Source organism: Aulonocara sp. 'chitande type north' Nkhata Bay, linkage group LG16, assembly GCF_057382095.1.
Source record: "Aulonocara sp. 'chitande type north' Nkhata Bay isolate Kocher_YH1m ecotype deep benthic linkage group LG16, A_spYH_male_GT1.1, whole genome shotgun sequence".
Lineage (NCBI taxonomy): Eukaryota > Metazoa > Chordata > Actinopteri > Cichliformes > Cichlidae > Aulonocara > Aulonocara sp. 'chitande type north' Nkhata Bay.
Window position 1 is genome coordinate 10,028,344 of NC_141359.1, and position 21,961 is coordinate 10,050,304.

The following is a 21,961-nucleotide window of genomic DNA, read 5'->3' on the forward strand; positions in this document are numbered from 1 at the left end:
CAGTGTTTAGATGATTGGAAAAGCCAAACAAGCTGTGAAACACATTTGTTTCATTGTTGGCGTTGGCGCGAAGTCTCGCGGTGACTTGAGGCCAAGCAACTTGGCTCTGACTTGGCCTCAAAGAGTTCAAACGAGTTCTAAACTGAGACCGGATAAACCTTTCAAAGACAGCGCTCTGAAAAGTTGTTGTCAGACATGACTTTGTGATAACTGAGGTTGCAGAATGGATTTGGACCTGAATCGGTCATTCTGTTGAGCAATGACGTGTCCATTGTGTACCATCACATTGGAACTCGATACACATGGAGGCAGATGCTGTTTGATCTCTTTGAGATCTCCTGAAAAGTTCACCATTTATGAATATTTTCGTCGTGCTTAATCGTAGCCACATCTTCCAAATGGAAACCAGAAAGATCTAGACTTCTATTCAGAGATCAGAGTAGACCTACAGCTTCACTGTTCTGAAGTGACTCCTCTATCCACGCAGACTCCCCTGTTTGTGAATGTTATGTGTCCAAAATTAATAAAGACAGACATGAGTGGTCATACAGTAGATATTATTAGAGTTAGGTTTAAGTGTACGTCTTAATCATCCTACTACTACTGATTTAAAACTAGCACTTGAAACTAGATTAAACAAATTTCTAGTGTCCATAAACATCAACACACACATGAAACCCACACAATATCTAAACGTAACTGGAAAAAAAGAAGGGGTTGAAATTTTGTTAACTGGAAGCCACCAAAGGAAAAACCTAGAGAAACTCAGGTACTCGGTGGGTAGGAGAAGCGTTTATAGTTGTCATCTCTTTTTAGTTTTGGTTACTAGAAACCAAACTTGCTTCCTGTGTCAGTGGGAAACTCCATGCAGTCAAGACGTACCTTTCCACGCTTGTCTTTCTCAGGTTTCATTGCTTTCTTACTGTCTATTCTGTCGGTTTCACAACACCTTTCTTAACCTTCATAAAGAAAACTGAAACTGTAGCACATTCCTGATGTTTATCCTTTATGTTGTGTGATAAATTTACCCTAAGGGTGTCAGATGCAGGTTACGCGATATATTTCAGTGAGGCAGGAAAAGGGAATTTAAAAAAAAGCAAACCTTGCTTTCACAGAGTCTTTAAATGCGAATGAAGACGCCTTCATTCAGCTTCCCCTTTCATCGGAACAGGAAACCCCCATTCAGTCATAAGTGACGAGGGCGAACGTTTGTGTTCTGCTGATTCATCAGTGCAGCCTTAAAATGTTAAGGATGTTTAGGCTCCACCACCTCTGCAAACTTTTAGCTGGACCTAACGAAACCCAGACAACAGTCTGCCCTCTACTAAAGGCTCATTTAATGTGAAACAAAAAACGCTGAGGTTATCTGTTTGCTTGTACACTTTCTGACTTGGATATTGTACTTTGGCTGCAGTAGAAAATGATGACTGCTAACAAGTTTGTCATTTAGCAGGGGCGTGGGTCTGGCAGAGCTCTGTGTTTAAAGCACAAGAACTGTGCTGCCTGTCAGTCACAGAGACAATCAAAGCCTTTTTTCAGGGAACTTTGTGTCCTCATTCTTCTGCAGGGCGAGGAACACACGCACATCACGTTCAGGGATCACTTTACTTCTAAACAGTTACAGTTTCTGTTCTAGCTGTTTTCATTTAGGAGTATTTTTCTTTCTCTGGAACATTTCTCAAGCAGTTGCTTTGTTTTGGGGTTTTTTGGTTTGGCATCGTGATATTGAACCCTGGTCTGGCTATTTGGCTATTGATTGACTGCAGATGCATGTTAGCTTCAAATTACCTAACCAACAGACTCTCGCCAGATTGAACATATCCACAGTTTTGGAAGCATATATGTTGTCTGCATTTAGCAGGAGACCGATGGACTCGAGAGTGATTATTTTTAAATATCCTCGGGTCCAGCTCTGGACCAGTGCAGAAGGCCACAAGTCACGGTTTTGTACGTTTGAATTATTTGGATAACTAAAAGTTCCTGTGTGTTCCTCTGATGGACAAATGTTTTGGTTTTTCTTAACACAAGCAAATTTAGTATGGATGGAAGTTCAGGTCGGCACTATTTCCAGAGTTTTCCAGAATGCAAGAACTTTTTGGCAGCATCCAAAGGGGCCGGGGTTAAAGGGAAAGAGCTTACTATTATTATTTAATTTATGTGTTTTATTTTAAGAGTAAAGTGGAAATGTTGAGTGTAAAGTTAAAGTGCATGGACTGTGTGGACAAACGTGTTCTCTCTGGATAAATCTGAACCTGAATCTGAACCTCACCCTGAAGACTCAACATCTGTGTGTGATGGTTGATTCCTACAATATCAAGAAGAACTTCCAGATGCAGCACATTAATTTAAAATATCATCTGAATTAGTGAATATCAGAAATACGAGGAATTTGGCTCTAAACACATGTAACTAGTAACTGACCCACAGTTTTAGTTGGCGCTCTCTTACTCTGGGATATACCCCTGATTTGTTTGTTAGTCTCACAGTCTGTTTGTTTGCTTCTGTCTTGAAAACAGAGATGCGGGAGTTGACTCCAGCAACTTAGGAATGGCAGACATAACAGGCTTATACCGGTTTGGTAACCTCAAGTTTACATGTCATGTTTTTGCCAGTGATGTGGCTCTGTTGCTTCATTGGAGCATGGTCTGTAGTTAAATAATGGTGATTGAAATTGAGTTCCTCCCAAATGTAGATGCCTCTCGGGCCCCTCTTCCATCAGGGAGAGTTGGTTGCGTGAGACTGACAGACTGGTGAGCCATCTGTGGTTTTGGCTGCTTTGACTGAGCTTCAGATACGAGTAGATGGAGACAAGTGTCTAAAATTAGCTTCCTTCTGTAGACAGTTTGGCACAGTTTTATGGCTAAAGTTGTCTGATCAAAGCAGCGTAAAGCAGCATTGTAGTATGACAGCTGCTGTAGCTGACACTGTCGATTACCGGTAATTGTCTAATTACCTGTCTGTTCAATCAAATAAATAACCAAGCACTGGAAAAACATTTGGCACTTCCATGTGGTAAATGTGTCCATGCTAATGTACAGGATGGAGCTGATTGTAAAGTGGTGTTTTTGTGGGACAGTAAATGTGTGGCTTTGGAAACGGCCACAGAAACATTGTCTCCTCTTTCAGAACATCAATCATTTTCATTTCATAATACAGGTTTTTTTAATTTTATGTTTGATTTCCAGAATAATGAGTCATAGGGTTGCTGAGAAGTATTATTCCACTAATGTTCTGCTTTATTTCTTGCAGGTATAAAAAAAATTTGATGGCTTTCTACTTTGTACATCCAACATTCCGCTCGAAGGTAAGGGATGGTTTTATTTACAGTTTCTGCAAAGCTTATTTAATATACAGGCCTGTGTAAAACATTTATATTTCAGTTGATAATGTATAAATGTATGAAAACAAACCTTGTCTGTGTTGTTTATTGTATTTCAGATGATTTTGATCAAGTTTTTATCCTTTTTTTGTAAGAAAAAGAGTGAGCACAAGACATTAAAAAGCCATATTTATACATTTAAGATTAAAATGCTGTGCCTTACACCCTTCAGTGGAAACTTATTTCCACTGCTTGCCTCATTCTTTTGTTCACTAGCCGGAGCTCGTGACCACAGGTGATAGTAAGAATCTAGACTGACCTGTAGATTGATAGCGTTGCTTTCATGCTCAGCTCTTTCCTCACTACAGCACACCGACACATACGCACCAGTCTGCCTGTCAGTCTCCTGCTCCCCTCACCCCTCATTCACAAACAACACCATGAGATGCTTAAACTCCTCCACTTGGATCAGCAACTCATCCTGACACAAAGTTGGGACTCCACCGTTTTGCCGTCAAAAAAAACATGGCCTCAGATTTGGAGATTTGTGCTAGTTTTCATCCCAGCTGCAAACCACTAAAGTGCAAGCTCGAGGTCACTGCCTCAGAACCACACATCTGTAAAAGGCAGACAACCAGGAGCGTTTTGCTTTTCTTATTAATCTAAGTCCTTACATTCCTACCACACTGATCCAGAAAATATTTTCCTCTTTAGGTAACTTCTGGTTTATCTGGTTTCTTGATAACTTTTTCTTTATTCATTAAAGTTCAGTCTTGCTCAGTTTTCTGTTTTTGTTGTGTTCAGTTATTCTTTGATTATTGCATGACTGGTGTCCTGGCAATGTAAAATCAAGCTTGAATGTTTTTAAAAACTGAAGTAAAAGTATCCAATTTGCCACAAATTAACAGCAAGAAAAGCAGCCAATTACAAACAAAAACAGCTCGACCAGCTTACTAAAAATAACTTTCTGCGTTACACCGAACTTATTTAAGGCTTACGAGTTTTGTCGTGCTCATGACATGGTTTTATCTCGAGCTGGGGTTTATATGGTGTTACATGTGTGAACAAAGGGACTACTGTCATACGTGTATTCAATGAAGCGCCCAGCTTTTATCTGGTGATAATGTTATTACATGAGGGTTTCTTGTTGAGTTTGGCGCCGTAAATCAGAGACAGTCTGATATGTGTGTCTGGAATCAGACTGGTGGCAGCCGTGCAGGTAGTTTGTAAGGTCCGTCTTTACTCCAGGTCGTTATTAGGAATGGGAATCGACAGCTGGTTTTCTACTCTCTAATCCGTAGACCTGCTTCATGACAAACATCTTGACTTTTCATTGCAGGGAAAGCTTATTTGTAATAATGATTCCTGAGTTCAGTAAGTGTTTCAGTAAGCCAGGTTGAAATGTGTGCTGTTAAAACAGCTGGCCGAGCTCAGCAGTGCTGTCTGTCTGACAGTTGTGTATTGCAAACGGTGAGGTTGAACTCAGAGTCACGTGCATATTTTGTACTGTCTGAAGACCCGGAGATAAGTAAAACCTATGTAGGTCACTGACATAGTAAAAATGTGGCTCCATTACAGACTCCTACAGATCAGTTTATTAGATAGATTAACAGGATGCATGTTACATATGTATTTGCATAGAAAAAAATAACATCTCAGTCTTATAGGTTTGAATTTTTAAACACTTCTTTATTCTAAACAGTTTATTTCCGACCTGAATGTATTTTTCATGTGCTAGGTAACTGCTCTGTTAAGTGATCTTATTAGGTCTTCTTGATGATCTAATGTCCTCCTCATAGCCACCAAACAGGTCTCTGGAGGCCAGAGCCACCTCCAGGAGACTGGAACACCCTTGAACTGGGTTTTGCACAAAGATCCAATACTTGAAAAATGTTTAACAAAATCATAGGTTTTGTTTTTACCCTTCAAGCTTTCAAAGATAATGTCATTTTTGCCAGTTCTCCCTGCCTGCACCTTTCTGTGTTCTCCTTGTGTTTGTGTGGGTGCTTTTTCTTTATTCATTAAAGTTCAGTCTTGCTCAGTTTTCTGTTTTTGTTGTGTTCAGTTATTCTTTGATTATTGCATGACTGGTGTCCTGGCAATGTAAAATCAAGCTTGAATGTTTTTAAAAACTGATGAACGGTTCTTTACACACATCCATTCTCTTTCTTCACTTGTCTCAATCAAGGTTTCAACATGGTTCTTCACCACTTTCAGTGTATCTGGCATGAAGGAAAAGGTCCGCTACCTCGACAATCTGCAACAGCTCTTCACCTGCATCAAGCCTGAGCAGCTCGATATCCCTCCATTTGTCTTGGAGTACGATGCACGAGTAAGAACACAATAACAGAGAGATCCATAACTCAGTCCTATGTTGTTTGCACATGATCCACGGATATCTTTCAAAGTGATTTGAATCATTTTGGAAAGGTAACTGCTAAAATACATAAAGGATTTGATAAAGCTCTCAAAACTAGCCCAAACGTTTGTTCCAAAAACCCCACACAGGTTGGAACTATTTATTTTAACATAATCAAGCTGACGTCCATCCAATTATTGCTCATCTAATTAGCTCTCCTTCACCAGCAGCAATGCATCTGAAGTATAAAGCAGCAGGTGTTCTGCCTTTGCCACACAGTATGTTATTGCAGATGGATAGAGCTACATTAACCTAGTAGAAATGAATGGTGTAAATCAGCCACTGAGTAATGCTGAAGGTTTTTTGTTTTTTCATCCTGCTACCTTGTTGTGGCTAACTGCACGGAAGGTCAACCATTAAATAGACAGGAAATGAAAGCACATCAGATAATGTTGTAGGCTGATTCACTCAGCGGTAGGAGCTCAACGATTTGCAGAGGTTCAGAAGTGACATTCAGTTATTATTTTCCCTAATTATTCTTATTTTTACTACCTGCCTACCTAATGTGATATTAGAACAGAGTGTTTTAATACTGGAAAGTGGTTCAGCTTTTGCCACTTTAAAAACTTTTTAACATTTTATAGTTTAGCCATATGTGGTTATAGTCTGACCATTACTAAAGTACTTTGTAAAACATCTAATTTGGGCCAGTTTTTCTTTTTTTTTGGCTTTCTGACTTTACTGTGACAGGCAAAGTATGTCAGTTGGGTGCAGCTGTGGTAACCCCTCCGCCTTCCTCTGTAAGAGTTAGGGTTCATTTGAAGTAGTGGCTAGAAATTCTAATGTAGACACCAGAAAGTTGGTCCCACTTTCTCTAGATGACTAAAATATAGGTCAGGTGCTGAAGCATGTGGTTTAAAGTTACAAGCGACCTGCCAAAATAATTTGATGTGTCAGAAACATCTGGAAGTTGCAGCAGATTATCCCAGTTAATATATCTTAACTTGGAAAATATGTCACTACATTTGGAGCGCTGATGTTTGGAGCCAGTAACTGACTTCCTTTGATAAATTAGAGTTTGTGTGTCTCCACCTCCCTGTAAGCATCGGTTTTGCATTTTCAGATGCCGAAGGACGGACCGTAACCCTGTTTAGCCTCACGTCAGCTCTCTGGCTGATGGTGTTTTAGTAGAAATATTTAGGTAGGCTATGTTCCTGTTGATGTCTCGAATAAACCTGAAATCACACAAACCTTTGTGTGTTTCTATTCACGTTCTTTTTTTCATCAGTTGTATTTGAGGGATCAACAGACAAGACAAATCTCTAGACTTTCCCTTTTCTATTCTCCTCTTCCTGATGTAAACCAGAGATGGTGGAAATGATTTCTGTTGTTCTTTGTCTTTTATTTTCATCTCCAGGTTTAATTTCACCTGTTAAACCGTTGACTATAACCTCAATTAAAATGCCCAGGATGCTTTGTGATTACTAAATGGACAAAATAATTATCAATAACTTTGATTAATCAAGATTTTTATCGTTTTAAGAAAAGTTAGCTGATGTATTTTTTTTACTGGCATGTTTGAAGAAAAGCAGGTGAGGAGTTTTTGATTATCCACTGATAACTCTGCCATCACACCTTCCCCTCAGGTTAAGAGTGTAATATCAGTAAATAATATCAGTCGCTCTTCTTGTTTTCATCTTGGTAACGTTACCCGCCTTCGTCCTTCACTTACTCCAAACAGCACTGCCATACAGTGCTCTTGTCACATCTCGTTTAGATTACTGCAGTTCTCTGTGGTCTACCTCATAAATCTCTTCATAAACTGCAGTTAGCTCAAAATCCAGCTGCTTGTATTGTATCCAGAATTGGATCTAATGAACGTATATCACCTGTTATTAACTCCACTGGCTTCCAGTTCACCTACGTGTCAATTTCAGATCCTGCTTCGGGACTACAATCTCTCTCTCTACTTTCAAATCGCGTTTTAAAACCCATCTATTCAGAACTGCATACCCTTCATTTTGACTTGGTCTTGTCGATGTTTACCTTGATTAGCTTTTATAGTTTTTTTATTTGTTTACCTTGTAATAAATAAAAAGTGTTATTAATAATATTTTTATTATTAACTGTGGGTGTCTGTTTATACTCGGAGCTAAAATATGGGGAAACATGACAGATTGATGGCACATGTTTAAGCGTGTTTCCTTTTGGCATTCACTGAGTTGCCATGAAACGACGTAAACATTTGGATGTTCTTTAGTGGCATCAGCTAAAACAGACTGTCAGAGTAGAACGTCAGCGTTGCCCCTATTTTGAGTACTGAGGAAATGTCAAACCCTGAGGAAGCATAGTTAGAATCAAAAACAACGTCTAGTTTGTTAGTTTGATGCAGTTCGAACTTAAAAAAACGTTCTTGCATCCTCCGTTTCTTTGGAATAATTCACTTTTTCTTTGTTTTTTTTGAATAGCTGATATGTTTGTAAACCACTGTGGATATCCACTTATTGATGTTGGATTGCAGCAGTAACAAGCTTGTTTTCATATTTTGTTACTCGGGGTAGTTATGAATAAAGACACGAGGTCACGGAGCTGTAATAATTACTGGTAGATGAGAAAATGCACTTGTACATGAGGTTACCTGTACAATAAAGTATCATCGTTTCAGATTCAGCATTTTGCAGGGAATGTAACTCCAACAGTGTCCTGATGCATCAAGACACAGAATCAATTTTTTGGAACAACAATGTATTTTCCACTTTCAGCACAGCCAACAACCTGGGGAACATTGTTTATATTGACACCTACCCAGAAACACTTGTCCTGCTGAGCTTAATTACAGTGCTGATGGAGTCCAGGAAGTAATTGCTCTGTTTGTTTGCTGAAATTGAACCTAACCAGGAGGTAAATTCTTAAACCGAATCTCTTTGGAATCCTCGGCCAGTTTGATCAGTCGTTAACTCTCACAGCAGACTCAGAACAGAATTGGCATTCGTTTATACCTAAAAGTAGGAACCAGGGCTTTCACTAAGACTCTATTTGCGCTGTTACTAACTACAGAGGTTGTGTCCTTAAACTCATAAGATGATGCCACAGTTTTTTTTCGTAGCAGTCAAATAAACCCCGTATTGCAGGTTTGAAGCTTCTAATGGGGGTTAAAGTGCGCCGTGTTCCAGAGCCTACACCAGAATGGTAAGGATGATATGACGTGTGAAAGAAAGTTGGCTACAGTTACCACTGAGCTTAGATAATTGTAGATTTTCTCAAAAGGGAAATTGAGATGGTATCGCTCATGTAACCACTCACCAGCCGTCCATTTTCCTTTATTAGAAAACAAAAAAGTGAAACTTGCCTCATTCTTTGTTGGTAGACTTATTTCATTTCACAACACCTGCTGGCATTTGGCTCTCAAAATGGCCTCGGATCGACTTGTCTTTAGTACTGTTGGCTGTTTTCACATTTCTCACATTTGGCCACATTTATTTTAGCTTTGCTTGTCAGAGTTTGACTAAAGTGGAATCTATTATTTCTTTTTAATGCTCTAATAAGCCTTTTCAAGGCACACTGCCTACAATAGATGAGCTGTTGTGTAAATGTAATTATGTAAATATTCTTCTTGCACAGAACTTGTTTGATTACAAGTTTAAATGGCGTATTTTCACATCCAAAAGGAGTTTTTTTTTTTTTTTTCTCTCTCAAAAATTTTTTATTACTTTTTTTGACAATCTGTGTGGAAATTTGTGGGGTGGGGGTCTTTCCCCCACTGGTCTACAGCTAAAATCCTTCTGAGTAAACATAATCTAACTTCATTAATTTTTGGCCTTTTTATGCCCTTATTTGTTTTCTGGCTCTTGTTGTCATGAGGTGCTGTTAGTTCTTAGACAGCTACTTTGGTAAAAATGGCTCAAATGTGGATATGTGCTCGTTTTATATGCTTGGGATTAGAGATGGACCGATCCGATATTACGTATCGGTATCGGTCCGATACTGACCTAAATTACTGGATCGGATATCGGAGAAAAATAAAAAATGTAATCCGATCCATTAAATATCACGAAAGCACCTCACAAAACTTGCAACACGCCGTAACTCACCTCAGAACGTTAGCACTCGGAGCAGTATGCATCACGTGATAGAGCGGCTGTGGCATGCGGGACCTGTCGGTGGTCTGGATAGCATGTGGAGCTTCGCTAGCAACCCGACATTTCATCTCCGACAAAGTTATCCCCGAGAGAAGTAAAGCAAGCGTGTAAGTCCATCTCTGAATGTTTGTAAAGCATTCCTGCGTTAAGCTTAACAAGCGATATATGGAGCGACTGCCTCTCGCTCTCCGGCTGCTACTTCAATCATGAAACTGCTTAACGATCAGCTGATCGGCTTTTCTGTCGCGAGTCCGTCTCTCTTGTTTGCTTTTGGCCCACTTTGCACCAGAAAGAGGAAACCAGCGGCTGAACAACAGCAGCACGTTTAAGCTTGATAAGCTGTTGTTAGAATTTATTTAATATTACTTTCTACTCAAGGATCTTTTTCTACGTAGCTGACGGCTGTAACTGTGCAGGGGCGGATCTAGCAAAGTTTAGCCAGGGGGGCCGATAGGGCATGAACAGGGAAAAGGGGCACAAAGACATACTTTTCTTTATTCTCATTTAAAATGTCTAGCTTTTAATAAATAATTATCCGAATCTTACACCCAAAGTTTTAATTTGATGTAAAAGGAATAGAAGTCCATTACTGTATATAGTAACTATTAAGTCTACGGTAATATATATACCTGTCATGGTCCTGGGTCGTGCGACCCAGTGTTTTGTGTTTTAGCCTATTTTGATGTTTATTCTTTGTTTAGGGTCACTAAGGCAGTCCAGCCATTTGTACATACTACCCGTGTATTAAGTCTCCCTTGCCCTTCGTGTGGTTATGTCATCTCCCCTGTACTACGTCTCCCCGGTTCATGTGTCTTGTCTAATCTCCATGTTTCCTGTTTTACTTTGAAAGTCTGTATTCACGGTCAGTGTATTCAGTTTCACTCCTTCTGTCCTGTCGTTAAGTTCATGTGTGTCAGCTGTGTTCCCATGTGTGGCCACTTCCCCTAATCATCCCTCATGTGTATTTAGTCTCTGTGTTTCATACAGTCTGTCTCGCGTCGTCTGTGTTATCTCCCCTACCCCTTGTCATAGTATCCCAGCCATAGTTTGTATTTTGCAGTCTAAATCTCATTAGAGTCATAGTTTCCCAGTCTATGTTCAGGTTTTCCCTCAGTTACTTTGTTGTTCTTTTCCATGAGTTTTTCAGCCATAATAAAAGGCTCGTTTTGGTTGGAATCCACTCCTGCATCCTCGTTTGTGTTCGCACCTGGGTCCACCACACACCTTTCCGCACGGTCTGCCTCCGCAGACCTTGACAGTACGACGCGACCATGCCGGACCCAGCGACACAAAGACTGGAGATTGTCCGGACAGTGGAGTCGCTATGCGACAAGTGGCTGCACTGTTCCAGTGAGGAGGAACGGGAGGAGTTCGCCCGCCAGGTAGGGGTGTGCGTGTCTGTGTTCCCCTGGTTATGGGAGACGCTGCACCCCCTCGTCAGCGACCTTCTCGTCTCCGCTCTCCGACTCCGTCCGCAGCAGCAGCGGCCCGGTGGGCGTGCACCTTCACCAGAGCCGTGCCATCGCGCCGTTGCCCCGCCGCCTCATGAGCCAGTGGCGGTCAGAGTCGGAACGGTGAGGCTCACCACGGACACGCCATTGGCTCACACTTCATCAGCTTCCGCATCTTCGCCACCGCCTGCCTGCACGGAGATGCCCGAGGCTGTTGACTTCGGTGAGGAGGAGCGGCAGCAGGTGTTGCGAGCGTATCGGGAGGATGAGCTACGCTGGAAGCCCTGGCTTATCTCCGAGGAGGAGCTTCCGCCAGCCGCCCCGCCTCGGACCGGCCGCCCGTCCTCGCTGCCTCGATCGGACTACTCTTCTCCCGCTTCCTTTCTGGCGCGGATGTGGTCGGAGGACGAGGAGCCAGTCACCACAGAAAACCAAGTTCCATCCACGTCCACTTCAAGACGGAAGCGGCGTTCACGTCGCCGTCGCTCATCGCTACGGCATGTCTCGCCCTCCACTGAACGACACGAGGAGGCTGTGGAGGTAATGGATTTCGACCTCGAGGAGCGGCAGAGCGCCGCATGCGCGCAACTGGAGGAGGAGCAACGGGGGAAGCCAGGGCTCGCTCCTCACTACGGTGAGATTTTCCGCGGGACACGCCTGGCCTTTGGGGGCCCCCGGAGTTGCCAGGAGCTCCCGCCTGACGCTCCGCCAACACTCGCCTCCTCAGCCTCTGCGTCACCGCAGGAGGCTCCACTTTCCATGTTAACGGGGCCCACGGCCAAGAAAAAACGGCGTTCGCATCGTCACCGCATCACCCGATGCTCGGAGGTGAGTGAACCTGTTCTGTCAAGCCAAGTTTCCTCTGAGCGGGCGGCATGTGAAGTAACTACAGACTTAGCCGGTGATATGGCTGGCAATGAGCTATTCACCAAGCCACAGGCTAGGGACAGTCCTTCTCAGCCGATCATGACTGCTTCACTCAATCCTGCAGGGACCACAAAATCTACACATAGACTGAAAGAGACTTCCACTGATTCTCAGGGTAATAGTGTGAGTAGTGGGGTGAAGGTGTTTCCTTTTGTGTCTTTTACCATGTCTGAGGTTCCATCCAAGTCTGAGCTATCTGTTTCTGAGCCTGACCTCAAGAACTGTGTTTTCTCAACTCCGGGGCCCTCTGAAGCCACAGTAAGCAAGGATATTGCAGAGTTGGCAAATCATGGATTAAAGTGTAACATGACTAGTGATCCTGTTTTCCCTGCTACTCTTGTGTTTAATGAACTGAAAACGGTGAACGCCGATCATGAACTCACTCTAACCTGTCAAGATGAAAACATAAATGCTGATCATGGTAACCTGGACTGTGTAACGTCACAATATGAATTCTGTCTTCCTGAAGGTCATACACAGGGTGATTCTGAACTGTTTTGCTCCAGCACCAGTACCTCCACTCAGGAGATGGAGGCTGAGATCAGGGTTAATGTGACACCGTTTTCTCCTGTCTCTGTGAACTCATCACTGGATAAGATTTTAGCCTCGAACAATGTTGTAACCACTCACTCTCAGCCTGAAGTGTCACCTGCTTCAGTTAATGGTTTACGTACCGTTTTGCCTGTATCTGTCTCTCCACTCAATATAGTCATCACTCTGACGCCACAGATCACTGCGGGTGCAGGTTCCAACAAACACATCCATCCAACACACCACAGTCATGCTACCACGGTGACATTGGTTAGGTCCATACCTGTGTGTTTACTGTTTTTTCAGGAGTTAGCTCCTGATGATCTAAGCCTTGTTTTTGTGGATCGAGTGGCAATTCTTGTTTTCCGTATGGTTGAACCAGCTCCTCTGAGCCGCACACTACCATCGGTTAAGTCCAACCAGCTTATGTTGGCCTCTCCTAGGATTACTGAGACTGGGCCAGTAACCTGCGAGCCACCTTGGACTGATGCAGACTCTGGGAACCTAATGATTGCTGGCTCTGAACTGGTGGTCCCTACCACTGTTCACTTCACGGTTTTTCATGCCAAGATGTTAAGCCCTATAGACTGTTTTCTACCTGTTTTCTCTCTCTCTGGGTTTGTGCCTCAGCAGCCTGTGTTTCCTCAGCTCCTAGTCCAGCCAGGGGCCTACATAACCGTTTGTCCTGCATCTGCTGTTGGACTCCCAGGTGTGCCTATCCGGCACCCTGCGGCGACACCATCGCTTCACGTCACGTTAGCTGGAGGGTCCGAGGGGCCCGTCCAGCCACCCGTCTCCGCTGGAGGGTCCGAGGGGCCCGTTCAGCCACCCGTCTCCGCTGGGGGGTCCGAGGGGCCCGTTCAGCCTCCCGTCTCCGCTGGAGGGTCCGAGGGGCCCGTTCAGCCTCCTGTCTCCGCTGGAGGGCCCGAGGAGCCCATCCAGCCTCCTGTCTCCGCTGGAGGGCCGAGGGGCCCGTTCAGCCTCCTGTCTCCGCTGGAGGGTCCGAGGGGCCCGTTCAGCCACCCGTCTCCGCTGGGGGGTCCGAGGGGCCCGTTCAGCCTCCCGTCTCCGCTGGGGGGTCCGAGGGGCCCGTTCAGCCTCCTGTCTCCGCTGGAGGGCCGAGGGGCCCGTTCAGCCTCCTGTCTCCGCTGGAGGGCCGAGGGGCCCGTTCAGCCTCCTGTCTCCGCTGGAGGGTCCGAGGGGCCCGTTCAGCCTCATGCCTCGTCAGCTGGAGGGCCCGAGGAACCTGTCCAGCCGCCACCTGCGGCCACCTCGTCGTCGCCTGGTCCTGCTTCAGCCTGTGCTTCGTCTGGTCCAGCTTCATCCGAGTCTTCGTCCTCGCCTGGTCCAGCCTCCGCCTGTGCTTCTGCTACGCCTGGTCCAGCCTCCGCCTGTGCTTCTGCTACGCCTGGTCCAGCCGGTGCTTCTGCTACGCCTGGTCCAGCCGGTGCTTCTGCTACGCCTGGTCCAGCCGGTGCTTCAGCGTCGCCTGGGCCAGCCTCTGCTTCAGCGTCGCCTGGGCCAGCCTCCGCTTCAGCGTCGCCTGGTCCTGTGCCCTCCAAGCCTCGGCCGGTACGCCTGACACTTGGGAGCCGCCGCTGCCTTCCGCGCGGCCGGCCCCCTGAACTGCTCCGTCTCCTTCGTCGCCGCCGCTGCCTTCCGCGCGGTCGGCCCCCTGAACTGCTCCGTCGTCGCCTTCGTCGCCGCCGCTGCCTTCCGCGCGGCCGGCCTCCTGAACTGCTCCGTCGCCTTCGTCGCCGCCACTGCCTTCTGCGCGGCCGGCCTCCGGACCGGCTCTGTCACCTGTGCCGCCCGCCTGGTCGGCCCCCCGACCATGTGACCCGTGTACTCTTGTGCCTGTGGGCTCTGGGTCGGCCCCCTGAACTTTGTTTTGACTTTGGTCTTGTGCTCCTGTGTGTTCTGTTGTTCGTTTTGTTTCCTGTTCTGGTCCCTCCGTCCTGGTCCCCCGCCTCCCGCCCTGGGTGGGGTTTTTCTGTTTTTGTTTGGTTTCTCGGTTTTGGGCTGTCGGGAGCCAGCCCTTGAGGGGGGGGTATTGTCATGGTCCTGGGTCGTGCGACCCAGTGTTTTGTGTTTTAGCCTATTTTGATGTTTGTTCTTTGTTTAGGGTCACTAAGGCAGTCCAGCCATTTGTACATACTACCCGTGTATTAAGTCTCCCTTGCCCTTCATGTGGTTATGTCATCTCCCCTGTACTACGTCTCCCCGGTTCATGTGTCTTGTCTAATCTCCATGTTTCCTGTTTTACTTTGAAAGTCTGTATTCACGGTCAGTGTATTCAGTTTCACTCCTTCTGTCCTGTCGTTAAGTTCATGTGTGTCAGCTGTGTTCCCATGTGTGGCCACTTCCCCTAATCATCCCTCATGTGTATTTAGTCTCTGTGTTTCATACAGTCTGTCTCGCGTCGTCTGTGTTATCTCCCCTACCCCTTGTCATAGTATCCCAGCCATAGTTTGTATTTTGCAGTCTAAATCTCATTAGAGTCATAGTTTCCCAGTCTATGTTCAGGTTTTCCCTCAGTTACTTTGTTGTTCTTTTCCATAAGTTTTTCAGCCATAATAAAAGGCTCGTTTTGGTTGGAATCCACTCCTGCATCCTCGTTTGTGTTCGCACCTGGGTCCACCACACACCTTTCCGCACGGTCTGCCTCCGCAGACCTTGACAATACCCTAGTAAGCTATAGTACTTTTTCCTTTGGGAAGGTACCATCTGTGCAGTCTGCAATTTTGCTGAAGAAAGATGTTGAATCTATTTAATATTTCTTGAAAAATAATTGATTTCTGTGCATTTTTTTCACACTGCATCAAATTAAGGTTGATTACGTCGATTAAGCATCATGAGGTGGAGCGTGAGGGGTGGTTCCCTATTTTTTATTTATTTATTTTTGTTGTTGCTGGGAGTTGGAACCCTATTAGTTAGGTTGCTTAATATTTACGCTAAGTACTCTTTAAAATACCAGAATAGGGAGGATGGTGTAGGTTTAAGTTTATTAGATTGATCAGTATTGCTGAACTATGAAACATTTTTTTTTGCATACAGGTATAACAGAATAGCTTTAGTGTAGTTGTTGTTTTAAACTTGAGTATGAACTTATACAAAATTCAGCAAGATATTTAAAAAAAAAACAGTTTTGTTGATTAAAAAACACTATATCGGATTCATATCGGTATCGGCAGATATCCAAATTTATGATATCGGTATCGGACATAAAAAAGTGGTATCGTGCCATCTCTACTTGGGATCATTGTCCTGTTGTATGATCCATTTTCAGCCACGCTGTAGCTGTCAGACAGATGGCCTCTATCATATTTCTATATACAGAGGAGTCCATCATCCACTCAGTGACTGTAAGGTGCTCAGGTCCTGAGGGCCGAATCATCATCCAAATCGATACCTGTCTACAACCATCCTTGACAGTTGGTATGAGAGGTTTTGGTTTTCGTCAAATGTTTCGCTGTCCATTATGGCCAAACATCTCCACTTGAGTCTCATCTGTTCTACAGGTGTTTTGCTCTGTTTACATGCAGCTTTGCAAATCTAAGCTGTGCTGCCGTGGTCTTTTTACAGAGAAGAGGCTGTCGCCCAGCATCTCCCCAAACAAGCTATAGTAGTTTTTAGTCTTTTTCTAACTGTACCGTCATCACCAACTTTTACATTATAGAGTCTGAGATGCAGCTCTCTTTGTTATTTCTCTGAGCATTGCACAGTTTGACTTTAGACCGAATGCTGCGATGTTCATTCCTGAGATGCACAACTGAACGCACCGGAACAGCAAACTGCCAGAATGTCTTCATTTATAAAGTGCTCACAGTTACTGCAAATCAACTCATCACAAGCGTCTGATTAGCACCATCTGGCTGCTGCTTACCCTCTAAATTCATATGGAAGCAGTAAAGGTTTTTCACAGAACTACATGGTCCTGTGAAAACCTTCTTTTGCACATGAATATCTGCTGACCTCTACTCTGAGCTTGGACTTGAGCTACCTAAATCTAAAGCTGCATGTTTTTTTTGTTTTTTTTTTAAGTGGATCAAAATGTGCCTCAAAACCACTTTTAATTTTCTTTCTCAATATGCTGTCGACATGTAGCCGAGGGATGAACCAACACGTCTACATGGCGTAATATTCTGGTCAATTGATGAAACAGATGTTTCTCCCTGTTACAACACCCCACGTAGACACAACATCTTGGTCTGACATTCTAGACTCTGAATAAATGTATTATTTTTTTAAATCATCATTAACGTTCAATAACCGTGCTGTCCTTTTTATGTGATGTTTCTAATTAAAGTTTTTGTGAAAAGTTTACAAGCTCAGCATTTAATAATAACACATAAATGTAAAAAAATAGAAAACTTAAAAACAGTAGCCAATCAGCTATTTCACTGTCATACATGGAGCCCGAATATAAAATTTCAAAGCAGACACATTCTGAAAAACCAGTATCCTTTACTTAACTCGGCTGCACACTCACACCTTGATTCACACTCATGTTTTTGTGCTTGTATATTCAGTAAGAAGATCTTTTGCTTAACTAAAACTTGAATCTTTCTTAATGTTAGCGTGTTGACATAATCTTTAGCTTATCAGTGTAATTATTCTACCAGCAGAACAAAGCAGTCATGCCACACCCAACACTGCTGCCGTCTCTTCTGACAGTAGAACACTTTGAAGTTGTGAAAGGCTCTGACAGGTGTAGTCAGATTACTGCCCACAAATTTTTTTCTGCATTATTAAAACACGTACAGCAGCTAACAGGACAGCCTGCCCCTCCTGGTACGAGGAATACAGCTTCCTGACACTTTGCTATATCAAGAAAACAGCACAATAGACCTGAATGAAAGCGAGGGTGGGTTGTGATTCATGAATAATTTACTTCCTGTTAGCATGTCCTTTCTGCAGCTGCTCCATCACATTATTGTCTCCCCAAAACACTTCTGTTGTGTTTTGTAAGGCTTTGTTTATTTCTTTGTTGCAGTGCATTTGACGTCTCAGGGCCACCGTAGTATAAGTCAAATTCTCTTTGTGTTGGCAATAATCACTTTAGTGTTACCAGCTTTGGCTCAAGCGATCTGTGCTAACCCAGATGTTTGTTTTATTCTCATCTATAACAGGTGAACGGACCCTACCATCATTCAGAGGCTTCCGGTCTGTGACACGAGTCCAATCGAATCTTTCTGTCCCAAGTGGCGAAGTGGTGGATGTCTTTTCTGGACATGAAGTTTTCTGTGTGGTCTGACCTCCAACCTCCTCTTTAAGGCTTTGAACCTCAGTTGAGGAAACTCTTCTTTTGTTCTGTTCCTGCCAAAAAAGACCAAATTAAGAGTCGCAGTGCACATATAGCACGGCGCGGTCTGGTGAGCAATCATTGTTACTCACCACAGACTATTTTTGGATCTGGCATGGCTCCTGGATTATGCCTTATACTGAGAGACTTACTCAGCAGTTTTGTCATACTGCCCAAAATATGAAGTATCACATCATAGCTGGCACTTAACTCAAAGGCTTCCCTGTGATGTGGTCGTATCAGACATCCTCGCCCATGTCTCAGAAGATGGCTTTTCAAATGCTGGAGTGATACGGGGAGTGCCTGTTTGGATTTCTACACCACACGGAGCAGCAGAAAGTCTGCAGTAAAGACAAACATTGGGTTTTGCTCAGCCGGAAGTTTTTCTCCACCTGTTTCAGCGTAATATGAGACCGTGAGCGCCAGCAGTCCAAACCGGAAAATTCCAGACAAACATTAATGCCGGGGAGATTTTCTTTGATTAAAAGCACACGTCAGCTGGCTAACATTCAATTTACATCACAAGGTCATCTTCATATTGTGTGAACATGTGAAGTTAGCTTAGCTTGGCACAGAGACTGAAAGAGGAAGCAGAAAGGCTCAGCTTAAGGTGTCAGAGTCACTTCAGCTGTAGCATCATACATTAAGTTAAATTCACAAATATTACAGGGAGATGCCTCTTATCGTCACCATTTCCCAGATATGTAGATCTGTTACTAGAGGCAGTGCTGAAGTACTTCTGCTTAGCATTAACAATGTAAAAAGCCCTGTTTGTTTTCCAGTAGCTTTATGGTGGGCCTGAAAGGAAGCAGGGCATGTGTGCCTCTACCAAACTTGTTAACACCGTGTCACTGAAACGCATATTTAACCTCACACATTTAACAACATATGCCTAACATTAACTGCTTCCAATCTTTGACAGTTCTAACTTAAATACTATAAAACACGTTAATTTTCCTGTTTCTGGAGATGGAACATTTGTAACTGTTTCTTGAAGCAGTAACTGGAATCATTAAAAGAAATTGGCCACTAAACAGTGATACAGTTCTAATAAGGCAGTGCCTCTGTAACCCACAACAGTGGAAACATGATGTACAAGTGAACCTAAATTACACAAGTCAAGTCATGAGGAGTCCTCACTCTCACAAGCGCCGTGAAGGAAAGTGATTAACTATTTTTTGTGCTTTTGTGTCAAATCGCTCTGTTACTCAGTCACTAACTCCTTTGTTTGCACAGCTCGCTTCACTTTACGTTGTCGTCTGTAGTTTGATTTATCTTGGACTGCCACATGTGTGGGTGTCCAGGTCAAATGGAGTGAAGTAAACTCTGAAAGCATTTCTGATTGTCTGAACCTTCGATCAGTCATGATGTAGCAGGACCCCCGCATGTGTGGTAGCCCAACACTGACACTATCACCATAAATCGGGGGGTTCACCTGTGTGTAGTTCTGCGTTCATCCAGGCCAAACATCAGGAACTCTGCATGATTGCATTTGAACTGTGTTGGCTGCATGGAAACTCTTTAACCTTGAAATGAAAGCGGGGATGTTATTTAACACTAGCACACAGAGTTCAGCTTCTAACTTTTGAGGTTTCAGATAATGTGATGTGCACACTGGTGGGGGGTATATATCTCGTGTCACTTACTCCAGGAGCTTCTGTTTACTGTGTTTGTAGGGCTCCTTCTAAAATCAATAATAAATGCCCTCGTGAGGAAAGCATGCGCAGTCAGATTGAGCTATTTAATGTCTTTTGTTGTTTTCCTCAGTGCTTTGAGTTCCATCCAGTGAAATGAGGTTAGTGTTCCCTCCTTTGACAAAATGAAATGTGCTGTCACTGTTTTACCTTCAGCTGAATCGGTCAGCACAGACTTGCTGTTAGAACTGTGATTATATCAGAATGTGCATCAATGAGCCAAAATATCTGTGTGTAGATGTGTCCTGTTTGGGGGAGTTTTTTATCATTTTAAAGTGATATGTGGAGGGCCTGCTGTTTGACATCCTCTGAGCTTTACAGGAAATGATGTCATTCATGTTTAAATTTCCTGTTCTTTTTTTTTTTTTTTAAACACTTTGATCACAAGAAGTTTTTTTTCTTGATAATAACGGGCTTAGACTATCCTTTTAGAAAAGAGCTGGTTGTATTGTGGAAAGTATTTAATACCTGATGAAGAATAAAGATTGATTTTGGTGCTGTAGAAACGTTTATGTTTTCAAAGTGACTTTTCTGCTTAGTCTCAGTTTTCTTAATAGCGCCTCAAGGTTTTGCTCCAATTTGGAAAAAAAGTGTAAAGTTTAATTTCTAACACAACTCTGAATTCTTACAATCATCATTATTATTATTCAGGTGCATCATAATATTCCATTTACCTCGCAGCTAATGGATGAGGAGAGATTTGGTGCTAAGCTTGTGATGTGTGCTCTGCAGCAACTTAGTTCTGTGAAATGAAAATTCCTCACACGGTTTACATGAAGGGTATTTATGCAACTCTTAGCATTTCGGAGAACTCCATGTTGCTTTGAGTTCAAGCAGTTTAAACCCACATTCCAACACATGTGGTTTGGCTTGACTAAACAGTGAGGTACGGCTGAACGAAGGACGGCTTTTTAACTTCTTACCTTTCAGACTGAAAAAGTCCATACAGTAAGTATTAATGTTACAACACTGTGATACATTTATTTTTATACATTTTACAAAATTGAAAATTCTTCGTGCTTGTGTTTAACATAAAGCAGAACGTGACACTAAATAAAAGTAAGATAATTCATTCTTTTTGTGGCTCTGCCACAGTTTTTCCTTCCACTGTTGTTTAAACGGGGTCGTGTGATTGTTGGGGTTTTCTCAGGTTTCTCTGTATTATTGTCGGGTCTTAACCTTACAATATAAAGCACTTTGATGCAGCTGTTTTAATTTGACGCTATTTAAATTAAGTTGAATTGAACTGTGAGAAATCGGAGAAAATTGCAAGTCTGTTGACATCTCCACAAACGGAAATTCCCATCCATTATACTTACATTCAGAGTCCAGCCAGAGCTGCGTTGCTTAAAAATAGAAATTCTTTCACAAAATGACGTAAGCGCTCAGCAACCCTGCTTTCATATAGGAATAGAACCACAAATAGAACCAGTTGAGTCGTGTCCCCTATTACAGAGAGACGCACCGCAGGTGATTTGTACTCATCAGCACAGACTGTTAGGCGTCTGTCTCTGTGTATAAATTAGATGGCAATTGTTTGCTAACCTTAGCCAATCTGTGGGCGTTTGCATGGATGTGCAACACCTTCAACCTCTTGCTGGCAAGCTAGTTGCTGTAAACGCTTACAATCAGTCTCCAGCAGCAGAAAAAAAAAAACTATCACCAGTAAACCAACAACTTTTCCTGGTTGCAGAGATTTGATTTGATTTTGGCTCTTATATTCTTGTACTCTTTGTAATAAAAAGATAAATGAGATGTCTGTCTTGTGTTTATTTATTTCAAATTGTCCAGTAAACAACTCTTGAATTTTGAGTTTTAGGTAATCAGCTGAAACGGCTGTTTGCACAAACAAGAAAGAAGTCTCATTTTCAGAGGCTGTTTCCAGATATGTGCGCTAATACAGATTTAGTACTCTAGTGGCAGCCGGAAAATAAACTCTTGTGGGCATGTTTGTGATAATGGAGGAACATGTCCACAAGGCCCACTCTGTGACTGTGTTTTTGGGACAGCACTACAGCCTTGATGACAGAGAGGAATACTGTGCTTAAGTTCTGGTGTAGCAGAAGAACAAAAGACTGCTGGGATCAACGGGGCGTTTTAGAGGCTTGTGAGTCTATCTGCATAAGAAATGTCAGGACACAAAGGGAGTAACAGCCACACAGATGGCACTGTAATTTGGCTCATTTATATTTTAACACAGTGTAAAGATCGTATAGTGTAAAATAATTATCTTAAA

The 21,961-nt window shown here is 43.2% G+C and overlaps 1 protein-coding gene across 4 annotated transcripts in view; it reads left to right on the top strand.

The window, feature by feature from the left end:
- The window catches only part of gdap2 (ganglioside induced differentiation associated protein 2), a 33,299-nt gene extending 13,064 nt beyond the window's left edge, over positions 1–20,235 (top strand). For 3 of the 4 annotated variants that reach the window (XM_086266783.1, XM_086266785.1, XM_086266784.1), the window contains exons 12-14: positions 3,250–3,304; positions 5,508–5,651; positions 17,859–20,235. In XM_086266783.1, coding sequence (XP_086122909.1) covers positions 3,250–3,304; positions 5,508–5,651; positions 17,859–17,900 — 241 coding nt within the window. In that variant the 3' untranslated portion in view covers positions 17,901–20,235. Of the gene's footprint in view, positions 1–3,249; positions 3,305–5,507; positions 5,652–6,801; positions 6,929–17,858 lie in introns of those variants that run through there. The other variant, XM_086266786.1, reaches the window with a different exon arrangement.
- The last annotated feature ends 1,726 nt before the right edge of the window (positions 20,236–21,961 follow it).